The sequence below is a fragment of the Leopardus geoffroyi genome, chromosome X (assembly GCF_018350155.1).
Source record: "Leopardus geoffroyi isolate Oge1 chromosome X, O.geoffroyi_Oge1_pat1.0, whole genome shotgun sequence".
In the NCBI taxonomy this organism is placed as follows: Eukaryota; Metazoa; Chordata; class Mammalia; order Carnivora; family Felidae; genus Leopardus; species Leopardus geoffroyi.
This window is the reverse complement of record NC_059343.1, coordinates 30,171,548-30,185,482: the sequence shown is the minus strand read 5'-3', so window position 1 is coordinate 30,185,482 and position 13,935 is coordinate 30,171,548. Positions and strand designations below refer to the sequence as shown.

Here is a 13,935-nt window from a genome sequence, read left to right as displayed (position 1 = left end):
TGTTTTCATTCATTTATTTAACAAATATATGTTGAGCACCTATAGTATGTAACTGTACTACTTTGGTGTTAGATTATGTACTCCAAGGGTATTTACTAAAAGCTGATGATTAAATCTCATAAAGGTTTTTCATCTTCCCTTTTTCTCTGAAGTCCTTAATTTAGGGTGGGCTTGTTACCTGCCTGAATAGTTGCTAGAATTGCTGAGAGATAGTCATCACTGAGCCCATCTCAAACAGTGTCCCGGGGTGCCTGGGTAGCTCAGTTGGTTAAGTGTCCGACTCTTGATTTCTGCTCAGGTCATGATCTCATTGTCAGGCTCTGTGCTGACTTCTCAGAGCCTGCTTGGCATTATTTCTCTCCCTCTCTTTCTCTCTCTGCCCCTCCACCCTGCTCTCAAAATAAATAAATAAACATTAAAAAATAAAATAAAACATTGTCCCATGTTCCACAACTCCCTCACTGGTCCTAGAAGTGTAGACTTCAGAATAAGATATCTGTAATAACAATGCTGGCAATACTAATGAATTGAGCATCTACCATGTGTTGCACTGTTAGACATTCAGTATATACTATCTCTCTTATAAGATGAGGTATTTCTTTTCCCCATACTATCAATGAAGAAATACGTTCAGAAAGGTCAAGTAATTCCCCAGAGTTATCCAATAGGTAAGTTGCAGAGCCAGGGTTTCAGTTCAGGGCATCTATCTCAGTTGAAAGTCCATATGGGGGTTCACAAGTCGTCTTTACTTGGTTACATATAACACATAGAAAAAGAAGTGCAGAATCAGCCTTGAATTTTGAATGCAGCTGCCAACTGTGCACTGCAGTTGGAGTCCATCCTGTTATTCCTGTTACTCCATCCCTTGGGGGGCAACACCCAAGGGAGTAAGCAATGGGAAATGTCATAAAGTCCACAACTTGATCAGTGCAACATGACTCAATCAGAGCACATCATGAAAGTGTGCAAGTTTCCAATACAGGTGACTGTAGCCCGTTTCTTATTGTGTAACTGACAATGATCAGTGAGATATTATGGGATTATGATAACTGGCATCTAGTTCTCACTAAGCATTTAGTGAAATTAAAGGAGTTGCATCATTCTGAGTCCTCCTCTTTTATTATCTGGTTTTGCAGATCTTTTTTATTCCCCAGGGGGACTTAGGATGATTGTTTCCATTTTTCAAAGGCCTTTAGTACAAATTGAGAATTCTCAGTCTTATAATTCAGATTTTAAATAACGGAATCCCCACTAATTTTATTAATGATATTTCCTTTCTGTTTTATGTGCACAAAGCCTTCTGCAATTAAGTGTTTATACAGAATAGTGATTTCCCCCCTCCCCAGGGTCCTGTAACTGCTTTCCACCTCTGAGCTATATCTGATGAGAGGCTTGTGTTTTGCAGCCCTCCTCACCATCCTGTCACACGTATGAGGTAGCTGAAAGTATTTTCACTCTAGATTTTGGCAGAAAAATCAGTGTCCAGTTTAGATTTCAAACTAAAAAGGAATTCTACTCACAGATCTTTATCAGTATGAAACTACTCTCTGGCTAGAACATTTTATAGTATCAGTGCAGTAATTAATTTCATATGTACTACAACTCTCAGTAGTTACAGATGAAATTTCAAAAGGAAAAGGAGATGACTTCACATTAACCCTTTATGGGCAAATGTTTCATTCTCCAAAATGCCATTTTCTTTTTGTAAGTTCGGTATTTAGGGACTTGGCTGGTAAGTCCTATCAATTCTGTCTCTAAATTATCTTCTAATTCTATAGTTTCTTTTATGTACCACAATTGCTGCCTTAGTTGAGGGTATAACTCTTCCTCATGTAGAACATCTCAGTTCCCAAATTTGAACTTACCCTACTGTATTTTTCAAATTTTAATATCCGACTTAAAATGTGTACATGACTTTCCTTCATTTCCCTTTCCTAGAATCCAGTTATTGAGTTTATCTTTTATCGTCTTTTCTTCCCATTCTCTGACCTGTGTCCATGCGTTGACCAGCCTCCTAAGTGCCTTCCTTCTCCAGTCTTCTTCAGTTTATAGTCTATCTTGCACACAAACGCATGAGGTGTAGTTATCAAATACAAATCTGGCCTTGTCGCTTCTCCCTTTGGCTTCCCCAGAGGCAGAACCTAAGACAAGAAGACAGTGCAAACACTTAATCTGGGAGGTAAAAGAAGGGAACAGAAGGTGAGACAGCGAAGGGAAGGGAGCCAGTAAAGAGTACATTATCAAACCAGTTGTTGCTGTACACAGCTGGAGCTTCTCTTGGAAAAATTCTGGAAACCAATTTTACAACAGACACCTCAGAGTTATTTCATTGGAAGGACTAGGGAACTGGGGTATTTAGAAACCAAATTCTGAGAGTCATTGGTAAGGGCTAAGGTGATGCTGGGGAGACAGCAGTGTTAATTTCTCAGAGCACCAGGCTACAATCAGGCAAAGTAGCTTTAGTGGCCAGAGGAAAAGTGAGGCCAAGAAGGGCAGGTGGTGCTCACAGCTGGAAGTCGGGCTGACATGCACTGGGGTGATGAAGATGAAAGTCTATGGGTAGGGTGCTGACAGCATCTACAATTAACCTCTGAGGGGTGCCTGGATGGCTCAGTCATTTAAGTGTATGACTTAGGCTTAGGTCAGGATCTCATGGTTCTTGAGTTCAAGCCTGTCATGGGCTCTCTGTTGTCCTCTTCCCACTCTGCCCCTCCCCTACTCTCTTTCTCAGAAATAAACAAACATTTAAAAAATACTTTATTAGAGGGGTGCCTGGGTGGCTCAGTTGGTTAAGCATCCGACTTCAGCCCAGGTCATGATCTCACAGTTCGTGAGTTCGAGCCCCACATCAGGCTCTGTGCTGACAGTTCATTCTGGAGCCTGTTTCCCATTCTGTGTCTCCCTGTCTCGCTCTGCCCCTCCCCTACTCTCTCTCTCTCTCTCTCTCTCTCTCAAAAATAAACATTGAAAAAAAATTTAAAAATACTTTACTAGAAAAAAATAAAAATAATCTCTGAGATGTCTCCCTATAGAATCCAATCTGTTATTTTTATGACACACTAAGCCTTTTAGGGTCTGAACCAAACATTTCTATGTGAATGTAGCCTTTATTCCAACCCTGTGACGTTTCTATAAGTACATCCTCTTATACTGCTAAGCTTTGTACAAGCTGCTGCTTTTTCCTAGAGGTCTTTTCATCTTGGTCTGCTGACCAAGTCCCATCCAGTTCAAATGGTGCTTCCTCTCGGAAGCTTTCCCTTCTTTCTCCAGGCAAAAATGGTGTCTGGAATATTGAGTTCAGTAAATGTGGAATGAATGGATAAGTGAACATGCCTCTACTATTAGTGTTGAATATATTCGTTTGTAATTACCTGTGTGTCTCTTTCCACCATAGAGCATGAAATATGACTGGTCAAGGGCCATATTCTATCTGTCTTACCCCTTTCACCTACTACATAGTGAACATCCAATAAATGTTTGTTGAAATATCCCATTAAAAGAAAATGTTGAATATTTCAATACTGAATGTTTTCTGTTTCAATATTGAAACACTAAAAAATATCCCCTTAAAGAAAACTAGACATAAGACAAAATTAGTACCTCTAAGTTCTTGTCATGCTTCTAGCCACCAATTTCATGCTTAGTAATTTTGTTGCCTCTTTTCAAACAAGTGGAGAGAGGTATAAAATGAACTTCACATTCCCTTCAAATTCTAAAATGCTCCACAACTTTACTCATGTTGCGTCTGACATAGAGCATAGAGAATACCACATACAATGCCTATTATGTTTCATTGATTGGTGGTAAAGTAGAAATATCAGTATGATGATATTTTCTTGAGTCCTGAACTCTTCAGGTTTGTTTTTTGTTTTTGTATTCTTTTTTTTTTTTTCACAGCATCTACAAAAGGCAAGGAGGCATTTTTACCTGTGTATGTGTATTTTTTTTTAATTTTTTTTTCAACGTTTATTTATTTTTGGGACAGAGAGAGACAGAGCATGAACAGGGGAGGGGCAGAGAGAGAGGGAGACACAGAATCGGAAACAGGCTCCAGGCTCTGAGCCATCAGCCCAGAGCCTGATGCGGGGCTCGAACTCCCGGACCGCGAGATCGTGACCTGGCTGAAGTCGGACGCTTAACCGACTGCGCCACCCAGGCGCCCCTGTGTATGTGTATTTTTATTAGATGGAGAAAGTTATTTACAAATGCAGGCTTATGTATGTTTTTTTCCCCTCAGTTTTGCTATTACATGCATTTCAGTGATTCTAAAGAGAGAAAAATAATTCAGAGGCATAAAACATTTTAGGGTAATTTTCATCTGGCTACAACACAATAAAGTTTTATCTCTAAGAAAGCTGCTCAGGAGAATATGCCAGTGGAGCCTAATGCAGTTGTATTTCCACTTTTCCACTGGAGGGAAATTATATCATTGTATTATACCATGGAGGCCAAATACTTGCTAAATAAAACACATTGAAATGAATATTAAAAGCAGTCTAGGTAAACAACTCACCCTAGAGACTGGCTGTCTCACAAAAGAACCCATAGAGCCCTTCTAGAATAGAATTCAGATCAGTTATTGCTTCTGTGTTTAAACTCCTTTAGCAGCTGTCCATCACACTTAGAATAAAATCTAGACCCCTGCCCACAGTTCACAGGGCCATTCCTGAATGGGCCTCTGGCTCTCTTTTCCGTCTCCTCTCCTACCAGTTGCCACCGTGTTCTCTGTCCTGTGACCACAGCATTCTTACTGATGCTCCAATGCAACCAGCATGCACCTGCATCACGGGTTTTACGCTACCTGTGCCATCTACCCGGATTGCTCACTCCTCAGTATAGTGGCCTGCACCCCTAACTTCATTCAGGACTGTGTTCAAATGACTCCTCCCTAAAGAGGCTTTCTTCAGCTTTTGATCTGAAAGAGCAGCCTGTATCCCTCGATCTTGTTTTTTTGCTTTCTTGTATTATCATGTCTGCCATATCCTGTACTTATTTAACTAATGGGGGTAGCAACTTTTGTTTTCAGTGCCTTAAACTGTATCACCTTAGAAACATTCAAACATTCTTATTGAATGAATGAATTTGTTGAATGAGTAAATGAATTACTATTCCTAATTCACTTATATTTCAGTCACATCCTGGCAGGATCAGGCATCCTTTGACTAGCAACCAGAGTAGAGAAACCTGAGGAGAAATGCCTTTTTTAAAAAACTTAGTAACTTTGGAATTTGTTTTCTGTAGTTCATGGTTGATAGGAATTGACTTCTTGTTCTTTTTAAGACATTTAAAACACGAAAGCACTCTTTCCCTCACAAAGACACAGAGCCTGCTGAATTTTTTAAAATTAGCACATATTTACACATATTTAGCACTTACTGGCTGTAAGTAGAGGAAGTGTGGGTTATATAATGGGTTGTCAGTTGTCCTAACATGGACTTAAAATCTTTTCTGAGATTTTTAAACTATAAACAAGGTGTGGTTTCCATTTTGGATGTCAAGAGATTCTCCTTTTATACGGACCTACTTGTCCATCCACTCTCCATGGTGTGGAAGTGTGGTAGGCCACTGCCATTCTGGAGCAGTGTTGAGTTACATGGCAAAAATGTTTCAAATTCTTATACCCAGCTCCAGAAAGGTTACTTGACCCCCTAGTCAGAGCCTTAGAGAAAGTAATGATTGTGTGGAATCATGCTCTCAGGGGTTTTCTGGAGTTCATCAGCTTTATACTAGAAATAGAGGACCATTAATATAGACTTGCTAGGAACATTAATCATATTGGTAATAAAGATCTTTTATAGGTTCTGAGAATTGATGAGCATAGACTTTAAAACGCAAAAGTCCAGCTTAATTAAACACACTATCCATCCTATTGCTTTTTAAAAAATTTAATAGTGTATCTTTTTTACTATATCAAATTTTATTCTTGTCTCAATTGTTTACATTTTTGTTGTACTTTTGGAATTTACAGCATCTTTAAGGTGACTTAAATAATAATCATTTTAACCAAACATTTATTTTATGTAGCAGGGTGGCAAACTTTGTTTTATAAAGGGCAAGATAGTAAGTACTTTGGGCTTTGTGAGCCACATGGTTTCTATTGCAGCCACTCAACTCTGCTATTGTAGTGCGGACAATACATAAATGAATGAGCCTGGCTGTGTTCCGGTAAAAGTTTTTTTCAGAAACAGCAAACCAGATTTGGTAGTTTGCCAAGCCCTGTCACATATTACATAGTACCCCACATTTTTTTTAAAGATTGTAACTTGAGGGTGGAAGCTGTCATATGGTAGAGAATGAGGCAGACACATCCCATAAATGATAGTTAAGTTGATTTAAATACAATAGAAATTATATAATATTTGATCCCACATGAAGTTATGATTTTGAGTGGAAGACATCATCTCTTGTGTAATCCCATGTCTCCCATATAGAAATAGCCACAGGATAAATACCACTTTAATTTTAGATATATTAAAAAACACCCTTGCCTTTCCGGATTATTTGGTTTGTTTTATTTTATTAGGTATGACTCATCACAGTTTCTCTTTAGCCCTGACTGACAGCCAACTAAATTAAGATTTAGCTAAGAACTAAGAGCTAAGTTTTGTGCTCTACTGTAGTAGCCATCATTAGTTTATGTTTTCAGTACCATCATCTCCCAGGCCTTCATTGATTTCATTCTGTTTTGAAAGTAGGTGAAGAATGAATATATAGATGTCATCTGTTATATCTCATGCAAAGGTATTATTAAATGTCACTTCTTGAAAAAAGATGACTTTTGAGCCCCTTTTTAAAGATGAGAGGAAAAGGATGGAAATAGTTTTTGAACAGAGGAATATAAGTAAAGACATCCACAGTAGGAGTTGCTGGAATGGTCAGCTGAGTTACATGGTATTGAGAATCAGCAGCAAGAAATAGCATGTCTTGAATCACAGGTTGACCAGTTTCATCAGTACAAATGAGTTCAAATTCCTCAACTCCTCAAGAGCTTAAATAAATCACAGGCATTTTAGCTGGCATTTGGGGTCACTGTTCTTGGGGAGCTATTTACAGGTTTTGTATAGTGGAACAGTTTAGTGTATGGGACTACTGTATGCCATAAGAGTGATAATTATACATGTATGTTTGTAAAGTGCGAATCACTACTTTGTATGCTTAAATAATTATATTGCACTAATTATTTCATCAAATACTATTATACTGAGGTACTAATTATTAAGAGTAATTGCTACTATATTGTGAAACAGTGTTAAAAAATTGTTAATGTTTTGAGGTGTGCCATCTGGAAATAAGCAGTGTTTCAAATTTTTTGGCTTTTATGTTTGATTAGAAAGTAATTCTCATATATATATTTATATGTTATATCATTTTATTTTCTACAAATAACATTTTTCTAATTTTGATTTGTTTTCCTTTCAGTTGTTTTACAGGTTTGCAGCCTGGTCCTTTACCCAATCAAGTTCATTGAAACTGTGAGCTTGAAAATTTACCATGAGTTTAATTGGGGTTATGGCCTGGCATGGGGCGCAACTATATTTTCGTTTGGGGGTGCCATCCTTTATTGCCTGAACCCTAAGAACTATGAAGACTACTACTAGAACCGACAGTCTCAGATTTTCAAAACAACCAACTATCCAACAAAAGGATTACATCTGTATCTTTTCTAACTCACTGTTTTCTAAGACACTTGTGGAGCATCAAACAGTTTGCTCATTTGATTTAATATCTTTTGCCTTTTGGCTATCAACACTGTAACCAGCTTTTACATTCATTTTAGGGACCTGCACAAATTAAGAGAGCTGATTAGACATAGGCAAATGCTGCAAACTTGCAATATGTTCATGTCATTTTTCTTGACAAGTGAAGGGTCTGTATGACAGCAACCATTGTGAGAAGCTAGTTGGAATGAGAAATGCCTGAATCTCCTATTGCCTGCAGGGGAACAGCTGGCATAAGCAACATTTAGAAGTTCCTTTGCTCTGACAAGGATTCCTCTGTTGGAGTCCTTTATCACCTGCTTACCCCGCCCAATGACTACATTGGCCATTGGTTATTTGCTTGAATGAGCTTTTGAAAAGTGAACTGCCCTTCAGCACTTAATGGGAGTTCTGAATGTAATTGGTTAATGGTACAACTTCCACCTTTAAGAATACTCTATTTTAATGCGAAGCAATGCTTTGGCAATCAGCAGCTCCCCGTGAAGGGAGTCAAGACTTGGAGACACATGCTTTTCATTATGTGGTTAGAAATTGTGCCTCATCCATATCTAGAATGAGGAAAATTGGGAGTCTTTACTTTCCCTGGGGCAACTAGAAAGAAATATGCATGAGTTGCTTTTGTCCTAAGTACCCTTTATGTCATTTACCAAACATGACAGCAAATAATTGTGCGTATTTAACAAGCTTAAATATTTTTATAAAGGTGAACCATTAGTATAAATGGTATTAAGTTGTTCCCTGGCCCTATACATGCATTTGCCTATTACACGTAAAAGTAATATTTGCTCTAGTGAAGTGATTTGAACACTAACCTTGTACACGTTAAGAGGCTTAGATTGGTATTCACACTTACTTACTGTACAAAAGTACATATACCTTAAAGCTTTTGCTCTGTGTTCTCTACTGTTTCACTGGAAAGTTTTAATAGAATTGTATAAGAAGAAAAACTGAAATGGTGTTACTCTGAAAATTCATGATTCTTCTGTAAGCACTGTAGTTCAAAAGAGAGTAGCAATTAGAATGATCGTTTTGTTAAAAATTCAGTAAAATAGAAGGCTGCTTTTTTCAAGTACTTTAAATGTCTTTATTAAAAAAATAAAAGAATAGCGATAGATTTCTATAAATGTCTAACTGTCTCAGTAGAGGAGTAGAATTCATCTGGTTATCACCTGGTCCTCTGGAGTTAACTAATGGGCTAACTGATTTGTGTACACAATTATGATGGATTTATGTCAAAGGAATCATTTGTTGGCTGTTCAAATGGAAGGAAATATCAGTAATAGGGAATGAGTTTGCAACTAATCTCACCCTGCAAACTTGTGTTAATCCTGTTGAATATACAAATTTGGATAGTTTAATTATAAACATATTTTTATATCAAATATACAGTTCTAATATGAAAGTTATAAATAGTTATTTTTGTTAACAAAAACACTAAAACAGTATGTTCTGGTTTTGGCCCTTTTGCAGAAGGAAGCATTGGAAAAATCATTTAAAACGTACTTATGTTCCATTGTATTGCAAAATCCGTTAAGAGCAGGACCACATCAATAGTATTTAATAATTTGCTTTACCTCCCAAAGCAGAGTTCTGCCTTCAGTTTGTCTTAAGAACTGTTGCCAAAACAACAGAAAAAAAAACTATTTTATTATTCAAATGCTTAAAAAAAAACCTTATCTTGTGACTTTTCTATAGAATCACAAAGTAAATATCAAGAACCAGGCTTAATCTTATTTTAGCAATGACAGACAAAAGGAATTAAATGCATCCTAGAGAGAAACCTTTATTAAAGTATATGATTCTCTATAGAATCATGAGAAACTATGGGTAGAAATTTTGCAGAAAGATATTAGTATTATAGAATCTTTTGAAGCAATTTTCTTGAGAAATAATAAAATCTGGGCCAGTCTTGCAGTTAATTGCGTATTGTCAGGGCAGCATGAGAAATACGGTATTTGTCGAATGGGGATTTCATCTCCTACACCCTCTCTATTGTGAGAGAGTCTCTTTATTCCTGAATAATGGAAGAACAGTACTTTGGTGCTGACATCAATGAGGCACTTTTCTTGGTTCTAGTAGAGGATGCAGTGTGCTGTTAGACCAATATCACATCTCCAGTCTTAGCAAGTTTTCATTGTCTGTCAATATGACAGGCTGGAAAATGACAGAATACGTTATAGGCTTAAGGCACACGTATTTGCAGTTCACTGAAAAGTAGATTTCTTATATGACTTTTTCCCCCTTCCCAGTGAAGAGCCCTATGCTATATTTCTCCTGTCACTAATATTTAAAAGTATTTCATTGCTAACAGGCTCAGTACAACATGAAAGGTGTTGATCATCCAAAATACTGTTTTGTCTATCAGAATAAACACAAGTGAATTTTCACCTACATTATGTCGTTGCAGCTTTAGGTTTGTTTGATGTTTTCTTACAAGCAAAACTGTTAACTACAAATCCATTGTTTATCTTAGATATATACACACACACACATAGAGCATAAAGTACTCAGCAGGGCTAGTTATTTGGATTTCTTGCACAACTATTTAGCTTTTTGTAAGTTCAACATGTAAATTTTAAAAGACAAATATAGAGAGACCTATGTGTTTGAAATATAAATGATATATATGGATTAGCATGTACCTGTATATTATTAAACATGCAATGAACTGACTGGTAAGTGACGTCTAATTGTATGGCTAGCAATGTAATTTATTCAGACTGTATTTTTGTACAGAGCAGCGCGCACTAACCTATGCCTCTGTGTCCTCTTTAATGCCTAAAACTGTGCCTAGAAATTTCATCTGTCTTAATAAAATTATACTTCATGCTGTTGATGCTATAGTTTCTCTACTGCTGTTCTATATTTATTATTTTTAAATATATGACATGTTTACTACTTAAATATGAATCCATGGTATTCTGGTTATTTTTTCTAACAGTCCTCTGGGGGAAACCTGTTTATCACTCCAGTGGTTTTGAGTTTGCAGTTTCACGAATGGTTCTTCATTTCATGGTTTTTGTAGCTGACATGAAGTTATCTATGTGGAAAAAATAAAAATAAAAGTGGTTTCACTGATGTGGTGTGACCTGTGTCTTCTCTACTGTGTAGACCCATTAACAGGTTCCTAAATTACATGTCTTCAGTTCACATTTTCCTTTATAATATATACTTTTTCAAAAACAGAACATAATATGACATGTTTATTTATGCAAGACTTTTTAAAACTAGTTGTTTTCATATTCTCTCCCAAGATTCTTTTCTGTCCTCTGCAGGTGAGTTATATGAACAATAAAAGAAAGAATGTTGACTTGAAACTTTGTTTTGAAATGCACTGGGAGGAGATAACAGAGTAGGCTATCCTTTTTCCGCCTCTACTGACACAGTTAGAAACAGGAGTAGCATGGGGTTGATAATTCTATTTTGGGTTTTGTTTCATTTTCAGCATTTGCAATGTATGTTAAAACAGCCTTTCCTGCACTATTTCTAATTTTTAATTAGAGAAGCACTTTGAATTTTCAGTGCACATGCACATGTGTATGTGAAGGAGTTCATAAAGTCAAAATTTTGCATCAGCTTTACATATAAATGGTGAGTGTGCTTGGAAAGAAATTTAAATTAAGTGATAAAATTCACTTGTATGATTGCCAGAAATTTTTCTTGAGGATAGAAATAGAACCACATATAATTGAATAAACTTTCTTGTGTTGATAAAATCAGTTTGAACATGAATTACATATTTTTGTTAGGATATCCTTTCATGTGTCATATGAACCCTTAAATTTTGAAAGGTTCTCAGTATTTTTTCCTGCCAAAAAATATTGTAAATCATCTGCAAGCCTATGCTATATTTAATATCAAACTTCCAAAACTACACATATTTAACAACTATAAATTCTAACATTTTCACAAATTTTCTATCATCTTGGAAATTTGCCTTTCAATGGCCTTATTCTAATTTGATGGAGTAGTATCATTCATTTGATGGATTAAAATTTCAATATAAATTATTTTCATTTGTATACAGAATTCTCCTGAGCAAAACATGTTTACAAACATGTCCTGCCTGGTAATTATCCATGACCCACTTTCTCTGAATTTGGAAGACATGGAGACATAACTTCATTCTGATTTGACAAGGGAATATCCTTTGCCTTCAGGGATTTCATTGTGTACATGAAACAGGAAAGTAATTTCAATTTGCTTTGCCATAATGGCCATATAGCCTGTTAGCAGTTTCTTTTATTAAATCAGGCCCATCCTATGTCAACACGGTGTCCCATTTTGAAGCTTTTCAAGTCATTCAGGTTAGAAAATAAATTGGTAGTGAAATTACTTTCTATTCTGTAGAATGATCCACCAAATACCTGGATTTCTGGTTTACCAAATTCTCATGACCTGCTAACAGCTTTTCAGGAGTGCATTCGTAAATGAGATTAAAAGAGCAAATAAAAATTAGAATTATGTGCTTAGCATTTTCACAGGAAGCTCTAACTTATTGAATAACATCTATGTCAACTATTGGAACATGTTATCATAGCTACTTAATGCCAAAGTTAAAATCACACTAAGTAACAAAATGCCACCTAACAAAATGCCAACAATTTTTCTTGCATGAGGCAGGTCTTCAGACTGGGAAGTCCTCAGATTTTGAACAACTGAATGTTGCTATGAAGAGAAAGTCCATATATCTATACTTGGAAAATCTGTTTTCAAAGAGTCACCAGCTGGGTGACTCATACATTTATATTCCAGCAGTAAGTCTAATGGTTCCAAAGTATAACTAAGAGAACAGGAGCTGAACTGTTCAAGTGGGAAGAATAATATGTGGTGTTTCTAAGCCAAGATTAACAGCACACAAAGAATAGTGTTCTTTATAAAACTAAAGCCGTGTTGAGTGGTTCACCAGAGAAACTCAGTTTTGGCAAGCAATGATTTCCAAGTTGAATGACTTCATAGGAATAATGATTATAAAAGAAACTTGGAACAGGTACGTGGAAAATCATGTCATCAAACCAGCAAAAACCTTGAATACTTCCATTTCTGCATGTGACAAGAATTAAAGAAGAAAATAGTATCTAAACATATATATACTAATTATATATCGTATATAATTTACACATTACATAGATGTGATGATGGTACTTAAGACTGCCCCTTGGTTGCTTTGAATTTATCATTATAAAGGTAAAATAAAGAAATATCACACAGCCTATTTAATTTTTTTTATGAAAATGTGGTTCACAAGAAGAGTTCAAAGATACTGTTTCAAGTCTGAACAGACTTAAGATTATTATGAATGGGGAGTTAAATTTTTAAGGGTTAAATGGAGAAGAAACACTACTTTGCTGGTCTTTGGTACCATATGTTAACTGAAAAGACATAATGCGCTCATGCTTGGCAACCTCTCCTAGACAAACTTCTATATCAAAGTGTTTTTGGAAAGTAAGTCCCCCTTTGTGGCCATATCACTGCTCACTGGTAGTGTGGCAACTCCTGACATCAAGAACAAGTTTTCCAATTTTTAATATTTAGGTGATTCTTCTTAAACATTATCTAGCTATTACAAGTGTGTTAAGTATTTGCATAGTGATGTGTCTGAAAGAAGCAAAGTGAGAAATTGCAATTGTTGGGAAGGAAAATTTTCCTCTACCATTCAAGGTTTGCCCCCCCCCACCCGCCCCGCCTGGTCTTAAGAATTAAATTGACATGAGACAGATAAACAGGAGAAAATCAAATTTCATTACGTACATATGGGGACTCTAAAAGACTATGACACCAGAGGCAGTCAGGCAATTGAGGTTTATATGCCCTCGAGAGCTAAGGAAAAGTGGGTAGGGGTCTGGGGATACAAAGGGAAGGAAGGAAGTTCACAGGAAGATGAGAAAGTAAATGTTTGGTAAACAAATATTTGCTGAGCCATCCAGAAACAATGGGACAGTCTGATCAAACAGGACTTGCTATGTTCCTCCCTGTCCACCACACCTAGTTCATATTATACTGTAGTTATGTATGGGGACAGCTCTCTCCTGAAGCATATCCTCTAAATCCTTTTAGGCAGCTATGGGGGAGTCAAAGAAGAAAACAACTTGAGTCTTCTATTTCTTAAAAACAATGAGCCTAAAGTAATCCACATGCCAAAAGACACATTTTGGGGTGGGAAATTTTGCTTCCCTAAATGATAAAACTTTTAACATTCATGATCATGAAAATTATG

The 13,935-nt window shown here is 36.4% G+C and overlaps 1 protein-coding gene across 1 annotated transcript in view; it reads left to right on the top strand.

Annotated features, from left to right (window-relative positions):
• Nucleotides 1–10,796, top strand: part of TMEM47 (transmembrane protein 47) — a 30,959-nt gene extending 20,163 nt beyond the window's left edge. Inside the window, exon 3 of the mRNA XM_045470622.1 lies at nt 7,420–10,796. Within this exon, the coding sequence (XP_045326578.1) occupies nt 7,420–7,598 (179 nt within the window). The 3' untranslated portion in view covers nt 7,599–10,796. The remainder of the gene's footprint in view (nt 1–7,419) is intronic.
• Nucleotides 10,797–13,935: the final 3,139 nt, after the last annotated feature.